The 15,498-nt window shown below is 44.6% G+C and overlaps 1 protein-coding gene, 1 long non-coding RNA gene and 1 pseudogene across 3 annotated transcripts in view; 1 reads left to right on the forward strand and 2 right to left on the reverse strand.

The window, feature by feature from the left end:
* SLC35F3 (solute carrier family 35 member F3) overlaps positions 1–15,498 on the forward strand; it is a 409,744-nt gene that overhangs the window by 381,953 nt on the left and 12,293 nt on the right. For both annotated transcript variants that reach the window (XM_081570393.1, XM_081570394.1), the window contains one exon: positions 10,648–10,867. In XM_081570393.1, coding sequence (XP_081426519.1) covers positions 10,648–10,867 — 220 coding nt within the window. The remainder of the gene's footprint in view (positions 1–10,647; positions 10,868–15,498) is intronic.
* Positions 5,472–5,990, reverse strand: LOC145538336 (dnaJ homolog subfamily B member 13 pseudogene; annotated as a pseudogene).
* Positions 13,934–15,498, reverse strand: part of LOC145538425 (uncharacterized) — a 43,822-nt gene continuing 42,257 nt past the window's right edge. The window contains exon 4 of the long non-coding RNA XR_014076843.1: positions 13,934–15,162. This is a non-coding gene — a long non-coding RNA (uncharacterized LOC145538425). The remainder of the gene's footprint in view (positions 15,163–15,498) is intronic.

Raw genomic sequence — 15,498 nt, forward strand, 5'->3', positions numbered from 1 at the left:
AACTTTTTGTGATCCCATGGACTGAAGCACACCAGGTTTCCCTGTCTTTCACTATCTCCTGGAGTTTGCTCAAATTCATGCCCATTGAGTTAGTAATGTTATACAACCATCTCATCCTCTGCTACCCCCTTCTCCTTTTGCCTTCAATCTTTCCCAGCATCAGGGTCTTTTCCAATGAGTTGGCTGTTCGCATCATGTGGGCAAAATATTGGAACTTGAGCCTAAACTTCAGCATCAGTCCTTCCAATGAGTATTCAGGGTGGATTTCCTTTAGGATTGACTGGTTTGACCTCCTTGCATCCAGGGGACTCTCAAGAGTCTTCTCCAGCACCACAATTCAAAAGCATCAATTCTTTGGCACACAGACTTCTTTATGGTCCAACTTCTGGGTTATATACCACTTTTGGGTATATATAAAAAAGGATTGGAGTCAGGGTCTCAAAGAGGTATTTGTATATCGATGTCCATAGCAGCATTATTCACAATAGCCAAGAGGTGGAAGCAACCGAAGCATCCATCAATAGATGAATGGATAAACAGCATGTGATATATACCCACAAAGGAATATTTTTTTACACATAGGAATATTATTCAGCCTTAAATGGAAGGAAATTTTGACACATGCCACAACATGGATGAACCTTGAGGGCATTATGCTGAATGAAATAAGCCGGTTACAGAAGGACAAATACTGTATGATCTCCCTCATTTGAGGTACCTATTAATACAATAGACAGTTCATAGAGACAGAAAGTAGAATGGCAGTTGCCAGCAGCTGTAGGAGACAGGAATGAGTAGTTGTCATTTAGAGTACAGAGTTTCAGTTTTGTAAGATAAAAAGGGTTCTAGAGATTGGTTAGCTAACAATATGAATGTTTTTAATGCCACTGAACTATATAATTAAACATAGTTAAGATGAGCAACTTCCCTGATGGTCTGTGGCAAAGACTTCGCACTCCCAATGCAGGGGACTTGGGGTCAGTCCCTGTTCAGGGAACTAGATCCCACATGCTGCAACTAAGACCTGCCACAGCCAAATAAATATTTTTTTAAAGTATCTAGTGCATAAGATGTGATGAAAATTAAATGAGTCAGCATATGGGGGAAAAAGAGGGAAATGGTTAAGATGGTAACTTTTGTTATCTGGATTTTACCATGATCTTTAATTTTTTTTAAAGAAATAAAGCAAACAGAGGAGGGAGAGAGAGAGACAGCATGAACTTTGGGATCCAAACTTAGCTGCACCTGAGAATCGTTTGGAAATTTTTTAAAACACAGCACAGTCTCATTTTAATGCAAATTTGAAGTAACAAAATACAGGTATGACTAATCTTTCATTTATGCATAAAATTTCAAATAATGTGACTCCCTTGAGATTTTAAAAGTTAAACAAGAATCACAGTTTCAACTTAGAGGGAACGGGGGAACTATAAATGCCAGGTGGCAGTGTTAACATGAGCTGCAAACAGAAACACAGTTCTACTGTGGGAAAATACATCAAGAAATATACGTTTTGCATTATGGAATGCTGTCAGGAATGTCACCCTCATATAAACTGCACCATTCTATACTGAATCCTAGGCCCTTCGAAGAACAGTATGATTGGATATGTTTAGAGATGAATGCAAGCAATTTGTATTTTTAAAAGCTCCCTGAGATTTCCAAGACTGATGGTCTGTGCATCAATGCTTGAAAACCAGTGGTCCTCCAGAAACGAATAAGCACATTCATTCTGTTAAAAAAAAATTGTTTACACATATTATGGGCTAAGTTCTGGGGATATAAAATGAAGCAGAAATATAATGATCACATGGATCTTACATTCAAGTGAAGAAGTCAGGTAATTAAATAAGCAGTTACAATAAAGGATCCTACACCTATGATGACGCTTCCAGGTCATTGGGAGCATACGTCAGGCACTTCATTGAAGAGGGTGTATGAGCTGATACCCAGTGGTTGGAAAGAAACCACCTAAAGAAGGAGGAAGAGTGTTTCGAGGGAATAGAGAATCCAATGAGACCCAGAGCAGAATAAAAAGCATTGAATCCAAGTGACCAAAATGCAAAGTGGCTTAAATTCCGAGTAGCGATGGAGACGTGATGGATAAAGCTATGGGATGGGCAGAGGCCAGTTCAGGATGGACCTAGTAAGCCTGTGGGGAGCTTGGCCCTCATCCTAAATTAAAGTGAGGAAAGAGAAGGATCTCTCTCTGATTGTAGCATGGAGTATGGAATGGGTTGAATTGGAGGAGAGACAACTGTGAAGAGAAGCTTCCGGCAGCCGTGGTCCAGTTGAGAAGGAACAGAGGCAAGTGTGGTCACAACAATAAGAAACTTAGGAGAAATAAACCTAGGTGATGAATTAGATGTGAAGGGGGGAAAGGAGATGTTAAGAGCTATTCCCAAGTGTCTAGCCAGTAGAAATATGAATTGTGGTACCTTTTGGTGATTATACAGTGGAAGTGACAGATTCAAGGTATTAGATCTGATAGAGTGCCTGAAGAACTATGGACAGAGGTTTGTGACATTGTACAGGAGGCACTGATCAAGACCATCCCCAAGAAAAAGAAATGCAAAAAGGCAAAACGGTTGTGTGATGAGGCCTTACAAATAGCTGAGAAAAGAAGAGAAGTGAAAGTCAAAGGAAAAAAGAAAAGACACGCCCATTTGAATACACAGTTCCAAAGAATAGCAAGGAGAGATAAGAAAGCCTTTCTCAGAGATCAATGCAAATAAATAGATGAAAACAATAGAATGGGAAAGTCTAGCGATCTCTTTAAGAAAGTTAGAGATACCAAGGGAACATTTCATGCAAAGATGAGCACAATAAAGGACAGAAATGATATGGCCTGACAGAAGTAGAAGATATTAAGACGTGGTGGCAAGAATACACAGAAGAACTATATAAAAAAAGATCTTCATGACCTAGATAACCATGATGGTGTGATCACTCACCTAGAGCCAGACATCCTGGAATGCGAAGTCAAGTGGACCTTAGGAAGCATCACTACAAACAAAGCTAGTGGAGGTGATGGAATTCCAGTTGAGCTATTTCAAATCCTAAAAGATGATGCTGTGAAAGTGTTGCACTCTATATGCCAGCAAATTTGGAAAACTCAGCAGTGGCCACAGGACTGGAAAAGGTCAGTTTTCATTCCAATCCCAAAGAAAGGCAATGCCAAAGAATGTCCAAACTACCACACAATTGCACTCATCCTACAAGCTAGCAAAGTAATGCTCAAAATTCTCCAAGCAAGGCTTTAACAGTACGTGAACCGAGAACTTCCAGATGTTCAAGCTGGTTTTAGAAAAGGCAGAGGAACCAGAGATCAAATTGCCAACCCGAAAAACATCTACTTTTGCTTTATTGACTATTCCAAAGCCTTTGACTGTGTGGATCACAACAAACTGTGGAAAATTCTTTAAGAGATGGGAATACCAGACCACCTGACCTGCCTCCTGAGAAATCTGTATACAGGTCAAGAAACAATAGTTAGAACTAAAAATGGAACAACAGATGGGTTCCAAACCAGGAAAGGAGTACATCAAGGCTGTATATTGTCACCCTGCTTATGTAACTTATATGCAGAGTACATTATGCGAAATGCTGGACTGGATGAAGCACAAGTTGGAATCAAGATTGCCGGGAGAAATATCAATAACCTCAGATATGCAGATGACACCACCCTTATGGCAGAAAGTGAAGAAGAACTAAAGAGACTCTTGATGAAAGTGAAAGAGGAGATGAAAAAGTTGGCTTAAAGCTCAACATTCAGAAAACTAAGATCATGACATTTGGTCCCATCACTTCATGGCAAATAGATGGGGAAACAATGGAAACAGTGACAGACTTTTTTTGGGGGGGCTCCAAAATCACTGCAGATGGTGACTGTAGCCATGAAATTAAAAGACACTTGCTCCTTGGAAGAAAAGCTGTGACCAACCTAGACAGCATATTAAAAAGCAGAGACATTACTTTACCAACAAAGGTCTGTCTAGTCAAAGCTATCGTTTTTCCAGTAGTCATGTACGGATGTGAGAGTTGGACTATAAAGAAAACAGAGCACCGAAGAATTGATGCTTTTGAACTGTGGTGGTACAGAAGACTCTTGAGAGTCCCTTGGACTTCAAGGAGATCCAACCAGTCCATCCTAAAGGAGATCAGTCCTGGGTGTTTACTGGAAGGACTGATGCTGAAGCTGAAACTCCAATATTTGGGCCACCTGATGCGAAGAACTGACTCATTTGAAAAGACCCTGATGCTGGGAAAGATTGAAGGCGGGAGGAGAAGGGGACAACAGAGCATGAGATGATTGGATGGCATCACCGATGCAATGGACATGAGTTTGAGCAAGCTCCGGGAGTTGGTGATGGACAGGGAGGCCTGGTGTGCTGCAGTCCATGAGGTCCCAAAGAGTCGGACACGACTGAGCAACTGAACTGCACTTATTACAGTGATTGAGCATTGAGGGGAAAGATAGGGCATTCATTAGGAAAGGCTGAATATCCAGTGTCTGTTGTCCAGGATGCAGATGGTACCAGATTGGAGAAGTTTCTTCACTAGACAGTAACTGGCTGGCCTGTGAAACCTTGATAGTAGATGAGACTGCCTCAGTCATTGTTTGCAGGGTAATATGAGAGTGAGCTAGAAGAGAGCCCTGGAAGATACCAAGGAAGTCTTGGGAGGGTGTGGAGAGGTGGGAGGAAGCCCAGAGCAGTGTGCTGAGTTGGAAGCCAAAAAGGGTGTTTCAGGGAGGAACAGTCAGTGGTGGTTTCCAAGAGTAAGATGAAGACCTGAAAGTGCCTATTGGATTTAGCAACAGAAGGTCTCTGGTAACTGATCTAGGGGTTTGGGTGAGTGGTAGGAGCAGACATTGAATTAGGGTGAGCTGAGAGTGAGAGAGGTGGTCATAGGGGACATGAGTGCCGATGACTCTTCTAAAAGCTTGGCTCTGAAAGAGGGCTGCAGAGAGGAAAAGGGGTTGATGAGATGCTTGCTCCTGCTTTGGGCGGGCAGGAGCATTTTGTTAATATTAAGCTTGGGCAGGCTTAGGCATGTTTAATGGTGATGGAAAGGATCCAGAAGAGAAAGGGGATCATTGGGAGTGTTCATTGAGGAGTGAGCCCAGGCTGCAGTTCAATCAAACTTGAACTTGAGAGCATCACTTAATCTGTCTGAGTTACAGCATCTTTTTTTTAAAAGGAAAAAAAAAAATTTATTTCCTTAAATATAAAGGGACAGGGAGGCCTGGCGTGCTGCAGTCCATGGGATTGCAGAGTTGAACATGACTTAGCGACTGAACAACAACAAAAACTTTGTTGTGTCAGTTTAAAACTCCCGTGCCATCCCATCCTCTTGTCATGTCTGTGCAGTGGGCTGGGTCCACTGCACACCCTGAGGCTGGGGGTAGGGATGGTATCAGGCCCAGCTAGCCTTCACCTCCCCCTGCTCCACGCCCCAGCCCACCAGAGTCATGTCAGCAATGCCTGGCGTAGCATCTCCTTCTGCTGGGGTGTGAGACAGGTAGGGAACTGGCTAGTGCAGAAAATGAAGATATCCCCCTTCTTGATGGGGTTCTCTGGCAACAACATCCCCTTACCTGGCACTTTCTTGTAGTCCTTGGGGTGGACAGTGTTACTGGAGGGGATGTTGAGCAGACAGTCATCTAGGGTCTTCACCTCCATGGAGTAGTGGGTCAGAGCCTTGCTCAAGGAGATGGAGATCACAAAAAAGAGGTTGTCATTCTCCCTGTGGAAGCAAGGGTGTAGTTTCTCCTTTATGATGAAGATGATGTCAGCTGAGATGATGTTGGGATTCTGGTCCCCTTCCTTCTAGAAGGTCACACGTGTGCCCTACCTTCAACCAGGCTTTACGTCATCCATGAGGATCTTGTCCCTGATGGTAGAGGAGTACCCATCCTTGTTCAGCACTCTTTGGGAGATCTTAATTTTCTGAGTTCAGTCAAAGAATAGGATAGGTTTTCTCTCCATCTATGGTTTTCAAACTGCACCCCTCAAAGCTGTCTCAGGGCACTCATTGTGGCAGCTTCAGCCACAGCAACCTCTCATGTGTTTTTAAATAGTTTTTAGTTTTTAGCAACTTAATACTGATACATGTACATACCTTGGAAAAGCAAAATAACACTAAAAGAATTATCATAAAAATAGCAACTCCTGCTCCACACCTGCTCACTCTGTCACTCCCAGTTCTTATGGATATTTATGACATTTAGATGCATTGATTTCCGTTAGACTCCATCCCCTCTTCACCTGAGTCTGTTCTCTCATAATGCTATCCCAGTTTTTGGCTAATTATAAGTGGGCAAATTTAACTCATCGACTGTCTCCTTTTACCAGGAGCTCCTGTTTCTCCTGCCAGCAGTATTTGCCTCTTTTTGTTTCCTTTACCTTGATTTCCATTAATGCTTGCTATTTTTGAAAATGTTCCACCACCTCAAAAACCTGTCAACATGTTCCCTGTGCTTATTTAATCAGGAGCCTCCCCTCCCAGAGCCTGTGTGACTCCCTGGTCTGCCATCCCTGGACCAGTGTTCAGTCCTGCCTGTGTTGGAGCCTGTCCGCTGCTGCCCTGTCTTCCTCTTGCTTGGTTTACATTCTGGTTTTAGTGTAACCATCCTCCTGTAGCTTACGAGACCATGTTTCGAGCACTGCCTAACTGAAGATATGTCTATTTCACTCTCACATTTGATGGATGGATGGTTGGCTGATTTTAGAATTCTGACTTGAAAAATATTTTCCTTGAAAAATTGTGAAGGCCATTACTGCCTGGCTTCTGTCTTTATTGTTGAGATGTCTGATGCTATTATGATTTCCTATCCTTTAGCCCCAGGGCTTCCCTGATAGCTCAGTTGGTAAAGAATCCTCCTCTAATTCAGGAGACCCCGGTTTGATTCCTGGGTCAGGAAGATCCCCTAGAGAAGGGATAGGCTACCCACTCTAGTATTCTTGGGCTTCCCTTATGGCTCAGCTGGTAAAGAATTTACCTTCAATGTGGGAGACCTGGGTTCGATCCCTGGGTTGGGAAGATCCCCTGGAGAAGGGAACAGCTAGCCACTCCACTATTCTGGCATGCTGTATTAGTTTCAGGCATATGGGCTTCCCAGGAGGCACAGTGGTAAAGAATCCGCCTGCCAATGCAGGAGATGCAAGAGACGCTGGTTCTATCCCTGGGTCTGGAAGATCCCCTGGAGAAGGAAATGGCAACCCACTCCAGTTTTCTTGCCTAGAAAATTCCATGGACAGAGGAACTTGCAGTCCATGGGGTCTCAAAGGGTCAGACACGACTGAGCAACTGAGCACATCCTTTGGCCAGTTTTATTTCTCTAGGGAGCCTTAAGTCTTATCTTTATCCCTTTTTTGCCACGAGTATATGCCTTGTCATGGTTCTTCATTCATTTTGCTTGGTACTTGATAGCCTTTTCATTATGAAGACTCACATCCTATAGTTCCAAAAAACTTTCTTGAATTATTTATTTTGTAATTTCCTCCATTTCATTTTTTCCATTTTCTCTTTCTAATGTTCTTTCCAGTTCAATATTAGACCTTCTAGCTTGACCTTCTCATTTTATCTTTTTTTCTTTGTTTTTCTCTCTCCCTCTCTCCCCCTCCTCGAGACTGCTGCTAAATCGCTTCAGTCGTGTCCGACTCTATGCGACCCCATAGACGGCAGCCCACCAGGCTCCCCCGTCCCCGGGATTCTCCAGGCAAGAATACTGGAGTGGGTTGCCATTTCCTTCTCCAGTGCATGAAAGGGAAAAGTGAAGTGAAATCGCTCAGTTGTGTCCGACTCTGTCCTACTCTGTAGGCTATCAGGCTCCTCCATCCATGGGATTTTCCAAGCAAGAGTACTGGAGTGGGGTGCCATTGCCTTCTCTGATTAATCAACTTTATATTCTAACTCTTCTGTTAATTTTTTAAATGTGGCTACTCTATATTTAATTTGAAAAATTATTGCCATTTTTATAACCATTTATTATTGTGTCATGGATACAATTTCTTCTCTTCTCTAAGGACGCTACCTCCTCCCTAATCCCAACTGTATAAATCCTAACTATCCTTCAATTTTGTTGTTGTTGTTATTTAGTTGCTAAGTCATGTCCAACTCTTTGCGACTCCCTGGACTATAGCCTGCCAGGCTCCGCTACGCATGGGACTTCCCAGGAAAGAATACTGGAGTGGGAAATCCTTATCCAGGGGATCTTCCTGGCCCAGGGATCAAACCTACATCTCCTGCTTGGTAGGCAGATTCATGATCACTGAACCACCTGGAATGCCACTATCCTTCACGGTTCAACTCAAAACCTTATCTTTTATGAGACCTTCTCCAATCAGTCCAACTCTTGCCACTAGATAGGAATTCTATAGCACTATTATATTCCACACTACTTAATAGGTAATTTTATTTAAACTTGTAAGTTTATTTAAACTTGAGGAATCAGTCTTATCTCCCCAATTTTACCATAATCTTTCAAAAAGAAGGACTATTTACTTGTTTTGTATCAGCTACAGTGCCTTGTCTAGAATTGTGACTATAACAAGTGATAAACGGGTGCTTATTGATTTGAATTAAAGATAAGCCATCCTTATCCCACCAAACCAACCTATCCCAGTGAGAGTTCTTTAAAGAGCACCAAGAACATAGGTATTTTTAAAATTGTATAAGTGTAGAACTTACAGATTTTTATAGCTTTCCCTGTCTTTCACAGTGTTTCATTCAGTTCAGTTCAGTCACTCAGTCGTGTCCAACTCTTTGCGACGCCATGAATCGCAGCACACCAAGCCTCCCTGTCCATCATTAACTCCCAGAGTTTACCCAAACTCATGTCCATTGAGTCGGTGATGCCATCTAACCATCTCATCCTCTGTCGTCCCCTTCTCCTCCTGCCTTCAATCTTTCCCCAACATCAGGGTCTTTTCAAATGAGTCAGCTCTTCACATCAGGTGGCCAAAATATTGGAGTTTCAGCTTCAGCATCAGTCCTTCCAATGAACACCCAAGACTGATCTCCTTTAGGATGGACTGGTTGGATCTCCTTGCAGTCCAAGGGACTCTCAAGAGTCTTCTCCAACACCCCGGTTCAAAAGCATCAATTCTTCGGCACTCAGCTTTCTTTATAGTCCAACTCTCACATCCATACATGACTACTGGAAAAACCATAGCCTTGACTAGATGGACCTTTGCTGGCAAAGTAATGTCTTTGCTTTTTAATATGCTGTCTAGGTTGGTCATAACTTTCCTTCCAAGGAGTGAGCGTCTTTTAATTTCATGGCTGCAGTCACCATCTGCAGTGATTTTGGAGCCCCAAAAAATAGTCAGCCACTGTTTCCACTGTTTCCCCATCTATTTACCATGAAGTGATGGGACCGGATGCCATGATCTTCGTTTTCTGAATGTTGAGCTTTAAGCCAACGTTTTCATCTTCTCTTTCACTTTCATCAAGAGGCTCTTCAGTTCTTCTTCACTTTCTGCCATAAGGGTGGTGTCATCTGCATAGCTGAGGTTATTGATATTTCTCCTCGCAATTTTGATTCCAGCTTGTGCTTCTTCCAGTCCAGTGTTTCTCATGATGTACTCTGCATATAAGTTAAATAAGCACAGTGACAATATACAGCCTTGACCTACTTCTTTTCCTATTTGGAACCGGTCTGTTATTCCATGTCCAGTTCTAACTGTTGCTTCCTAACCTGCATACAGGTTTCTCAAGAGGCAGGTCAGGTGGTCTGGTATTCCCATCTCTTTCAGAATTTTCCACAGTTTATTGTGATCCAAACAGTCAAAGGCTTTGGCATAGTCAATAAAGCAGAAATATATATTTTTCTGGAACTCTGTTGCTTTTTCAATGATCCAGCAGATGTTGGCAATTTGATCTCTGGTTCCTCTGCCTTTTCTAAAACCAGCTTGAACATCTGGAATTTCACGGTTCATGTATTGCTGAAGCCTGGCTTGGAGAATTTTGAGCATTACCTTACTAGTGTGTGAGATGAGTGCAATTGTGTAGTAGTTTGAGCATTCTTTGGCATTGCCTTTCTTTGGGATTGGGATGAAAACTGATCTTTTCCAGTCCTGTTGCCGCTGCTGAGCTTTCCAAATTTGCTGACATCAAAATGTATTAGATGTGCCCGAGAAATGAATGCCACCGCCTGATTACAGAGACAACTTCATTTGGAGGCAAATTTTTAAAAAATACGTTTGGAGGAGTTCTCTTTGAGTGTCCAGGCCCCTGAGAAGAAAGGCCTAGAGACTTCCTGGTCTAGAGACTTCCTTCTTTTACTAACCAAGTAGCAGAATCCCTTAGGTGGTCACTGTGGAACTGGGGCTTCTTCAGATCAAATGGTCCCACCATGACCTTCTTCGAAACCAACCATTCCATACCCAACATGGACCAAAGGAATAATCCACAGTGGCCAATCCTTGTGCTGGGAGCCTCGTGCAATGCTTTCTTCAGTGGACTAGATTGAAGGGCTTTGGTAGAAAGACGTTGCTAAAATATAATAATAAATAAAATGACTCCACCCCTTCCTGCATCTGCTAAAAACAAACAAGCAAACAAAAACTGGGTAGAGGGGGATAAAAATGATCTGTCTCAACCCAAAAATATAATAACACTGCCTCTCTTTCCTTGTTTTAGGGAATGCTGTCGATTTTTTGGAGACAATGGCTTGACTTTGAAGGTGTTTTTTACCAAGGCAGCACCCTTTGGTGTTCTTTGGACACTCACAAACTACCTGTACTTACATGCAATAAAGAAAATAAACACTACGGATGTCTCCGTATTGTTCTGCTGCAACAAAGCTTTTGTGTTCTTGCTCTCATGGATCGTTCTCAGGGACAGGTTCATGGGAGTGAGGGTAAGTTCCTTATTCTCTGTCTTCCTCCCTCACTCAGTCATGCCAGCCAAAACCTGCCCATCGGCTTGCTTAACTCCATGTGCTGGATCATTCAGCCTAAGCTGCTAACCACTTTCCTTCTGATTTGCAGCAGAAAAGGAGCCCAGCCAAGGGCCAGGCTCTTGGGGTGCCTTGCAAACCTTCTTGCTTGCAAACCATTCTAGACAAGCGTTCATTAAAGCACCTTTCATTTCAAGCATTTCAACAAGCATTCCCTAAAGTGTGTGCTGGTTGGGACCCCTCCTTAGGGAAGGGGTGATGTATTCAGCCTGCCTCTCACAGTCCCTGCAGCCTAGAGCCCTCAGTTAACAGTGCCATAACACTGATATCTAAAACTAAATGTCCTCATCCATGTGGACATGCCCTCTTGGTGGGCCTTTTATCTGGATGATGTGTTCAGTGCCCAAGTTGGCCAGACACACCTAGAAAGTGAAAGTGAAAGTCACTTAGTCGTGTCTGACTGTTTGCTACCCCATGGACTGTAGCCCCCCAGGCTCCTCTGTCCATGGAATTCTCCAGGCAAGGATACTGGAATGGGTTGCCATGCCCTCCTCCATGGGATCTTCCCAACCCAGGGATCAAACCCAGGTCTCCCGCATTGTAGGTGGATTCATTACTAACTGAGCCACCAGGGAAACCCAGTTAAAATTCTGAACACACTTAAGACACACTTAAGCTCAGTTCAAATTTTGGAGGGACAGTTTCACTTCCTTCAACCCCAGAGGAAGGGAGAATGAAATGATACCCCTTGAATTACCTCTCGTCACCTCTGAGACTGAGTAAATTCCCTTAAAATAGAGTCAAATTTAGCTAGTCATATTTTAGAACAATTATGTGAAGTATGATAAATGCACTATCAAACATGAGGAGTCCACCCAGGATGAAAGGAATAGGTGACATTTAGCCTTGGAAAATGGCAACCCGCTCCAGTATTCTTGTCTGGACAATTCCATGGATAGATGAGCCTGGCAAGCTACAGTCCATGGGGTTGCAGAGTCAGACACGACTAAGGAACTGAGCAGGCCTTGTGACAGAATCCTGTTGTCTTCTGCTTGTCGCCCTCTGGTGGCCAGGAGCTACCACTGCCCCACTATCACTGTCACAAACAGGGACAGAAAGGATTTGACCAGGCTAGATCTCTGGTAGTCAGAATGCATCACTTACTTCTTCCTGCACCCTCAGAACATGTAGGAAGGCCAGGAAGCTAAGAGTCCTTTTGGACAGCAGTCCCATTAGAGGGAATCCCGCTGGCGCCCAGCAAAGGGGCAGATTCCAGGGTCTCTGCTTGTGTCCTTGGCTCACTGTCCAGGGAACAATGACATCATCTTCATGGTGACTTCACGCCCACCTAGTTACTCAAACAGCATGTGAGTCAACTGCTGAGTTGTATTTTTAGCTTGCAGTAGGGGGGAAATTTGTTTTGAGGCTTCGTGTTAATTTTGGAATAAGAACTCAGCTCACTGTGCTACCACCCAGAAAAGCTTTGAGCAAATAAACTATAGAATACATCTCCACAAGAGGTGCAGCCAGCAGCAACCTGTCCAACAGCCTGCCTGACTGGATACTGAAGGCTCAGGTGTCCTGGGGCCCATGGTGGCTTTCTTTTGATGCCAGGAGCCAAGAAAATGCATGGCAGAGCACTCTTTGGGGGATGACTCTAAAAGTCCAAAGCAGATTCCAGACGAGAACATTACTAGGGAAAGATGCTTCAAGGTTCATTGTGCATCGTGCGGAAGAAAAAGTTTTTGAGGTTAAGAGAAGGAGGTGTGAAAATACTGACTCACAGAGAACAGAGTGACACACCCGGATCTTTATCTCATTGCTATGCAAGAGAATTTCCCTCTCACATCCCTGAGCTGTGATTCGGTCCTGCCATCCTGGCCACTTGCTTGGTCTGCACTGACCACTGTAGACTGAACAAATTTTCACATAGAGGCCTTCAGCACGAGGCCAGCACTGAAATAAAGATCCAGGAGCCGGTGTTGGGGATGGAATTTAGTAACCTGTAAAGCACCATGCAGTTCTAAGTCTCTCTGATAATCATCACCCCTCCTAGGAGTAAGTGACGTGTCCTCTAAGATTGTCCCACTCCAAGTCAAGGTGGGGCACTCTCTTCTCATTCAGGAGTTCAGAGAGCTTGAAAAAAATATGTAAGATGCCAGCAGCTGGGCAGAGTAACAGAGGTCACCCTGGGGAAACAGATGGAGATTTGAGCCCAGGATGAGGCCTAACACGCACGCTTCTCTGAGACTTCTCTCGGACTGCTAGGTTAGCTGACAACCTTCTGCTGGGTCATCACCAGAGACTGAAGGGAGCTGGCAGTCATTTCCATCCTGACAGCTGAGCACACTGGCCTGAGAGTCACCCAGACATAGAGATCAGATGTTTGTGGAGCAGGCGACATAGAGGGCCTGCATTACTAAGGCAGTGACTCAAATCACAAGAGTTGTGGTTCCTGGAAAACAGCAGCAGGTCTGGACCAGGCGGACAGACCAGGAAGAGCAAGTGTTTATCTTCAAATGCTGGGAAGGCTGTGGCCACATGTGGCATCAGGGGCTAGTGTTCGAGAGGAGCCCAAGCTGGCCCCCATGTCACCCCTTGACTCTGCACTTGGATATGCTTTTCACGTGTGTCCTGGCTCTCCAGGCTCAGGGGTCATAACGCAACAAGGAGGTGCTATATCCTAGAGTTGAGGGACAAGGGTTTGGGTCCATTCTCATAAGCTGTTGAATGTTAAGCTAGTTACTTAACGTCTCTGAGCCTTAATGACCTCATTTTAAAATACAGTTGTTGGCGACTTCCTTGGCAGTCTGGTGGTTAAGACTCCACCCTTCCAATGCAGGGGGCACATGTACAATCCTTGGTCAGGGTACTAGGAACCCACATGCATGGGGTGAGGCCAAAAAACCAAAATAGAACGTTAGTACTCATCTTATAGAATAGTTGTAAGAATAAAATGAAGTGATGCATGCCTGACACATGAAACCGCATAAATGTTATCTTCTCTTACTGTTGTTCTTCTTCTTATTCCTTCTCAAGTAGAGGGGTTTGATGGACCAGCCCAGTTCTTTGGGTGATAGTGTCAGAGGCTGACAGACACTTAGGAAGGCATTTAGGTGCAGCAAAAGCAGTGGGAGAATGAGAGCAAGTAGAATTCTGGAGATAGGAGAGATGGCCCCTCCTAAGCCAGAGCCCACCCAGCTATGGTCAGCAGCTGAATAAAGGCCATGCCACCCCCAGTCCGTATCTCAGAGGAGAGGGCAGATGGCATTCTCAGCTGTTCAGAACCACCCACTCCAGCTAGAGCGTACAAACCAGGAGGACTGGAGAAGCAGCAAGGAGGGCAGCTAAGAGATCATCCGAGTGGCCTCAAACCTCAGCAGCATGGTCCTGGGGAGCCTGGACCTTTTCCAAGAGCAAGTCCCATCTCAATCTGACCCCCGCTGATGTTTTCCATAATTAACTCACTTGCAGCCTTTGGTTCAGTACCACCCCTGAACAGTAACCCCTAGTGCTGATCTTGACTCCACCTTCTGTTTGGGAGGCTGTCCCCCGCCACCTGAGCACAGTCTGGGGAAAGGCACAGGGCACACAGAGTGTGGGGGAGCATGGGGTGGGGGGCTCACAGCCCAGATGCCTTTCCAGCCTCTGAAACAAGAGTGGTGAACTAGAGGGTCTGCTAATTCTTCCAGACTCTCTTGGCATCAGTGAGGGCAGTTCAGGACTTGGGAGGGAAAGTGTTGAGGGAAATATCCATAAAAATTAGCCTGTCTTTTCCCTTTTTTAAACTTATCCAAACTTTACAAATCTAAAACCCATTACAAACGAGGCTCTGCTTGGCAGAGGGCATGCAGCCCATCACATTTCTAGCAAGAGTGGGAAGCAGTGCTGGTCTGAGAGGTGTGCAGACTCCACCAAGGGCTGCACCTGCCTCGTTCCTTCTGTGATGCCCCTTTCCTCTCGGCCTGACGTCTGATGGGGAGCAGTGTGGCCGTGGTGGGTGCGGGTGCATCAATGAGTTGCTGGAGCCCTGAATCCAGAGCCCTGGGGGTGGGGCAGGCTATAAGCACACAGGCAAAACCATCATCAAGAGGTTAAGTGGTAATAAGCTGGCCTCAGGGTCTCCCACGTCCACGCTTCATCCTCTTCTCCAGCTCATTTTTCCCAGTCAAGTAGAGATGGCGGCTCCCCTCCTCTTGGTCTCAGGCCATGTCAGCCATTGTCTGGATCCCCAAGTCTTTGTTCAGTGTGATACACTGGGGATGCAACAGGAAAGAGTGAGAAGCAGGGGTGAGGGGAAGTAGGGAAATTCATTTTATTCCATCCCGAGACTCAGCATTCTCCCCCAGGGAAGCTGTGATCTAGAAGGTGAGGACTATGTGAAACCACAGAACACGCAGGACCAGCCTTACTGGAGAGTTCTTCTTACAACAGGAAATAGGCTGGGGAACATTTCCAGGTGTAAACCAAAAACCAGGCTGGGGAACATTTCCAGGTGTAAACCAAAAACCAGATATTTTAGAGTATAAAGTGTGAACCCCATGCTTATTTTTTTAAAGAGATCTGGCATCTTCAAAGGAATTTCAGGCTTG

Source organism: Giraffa tippelskirchi, chromosome 2, assembly GCF_054371585.1.
Source record: "Giraffa tippelskirchi isolate mGirTip1 chromosome 2, T2T-mGirTip1v1.2.pri, whole genome shotgun sequence".
Classification (NCBI taxonomy): Eukaryota; Metazoa; Chordata; class Mammalia; order Artiodactyla; family Giraffidae; genus Giraffa; species Giraffa tippelskirchi.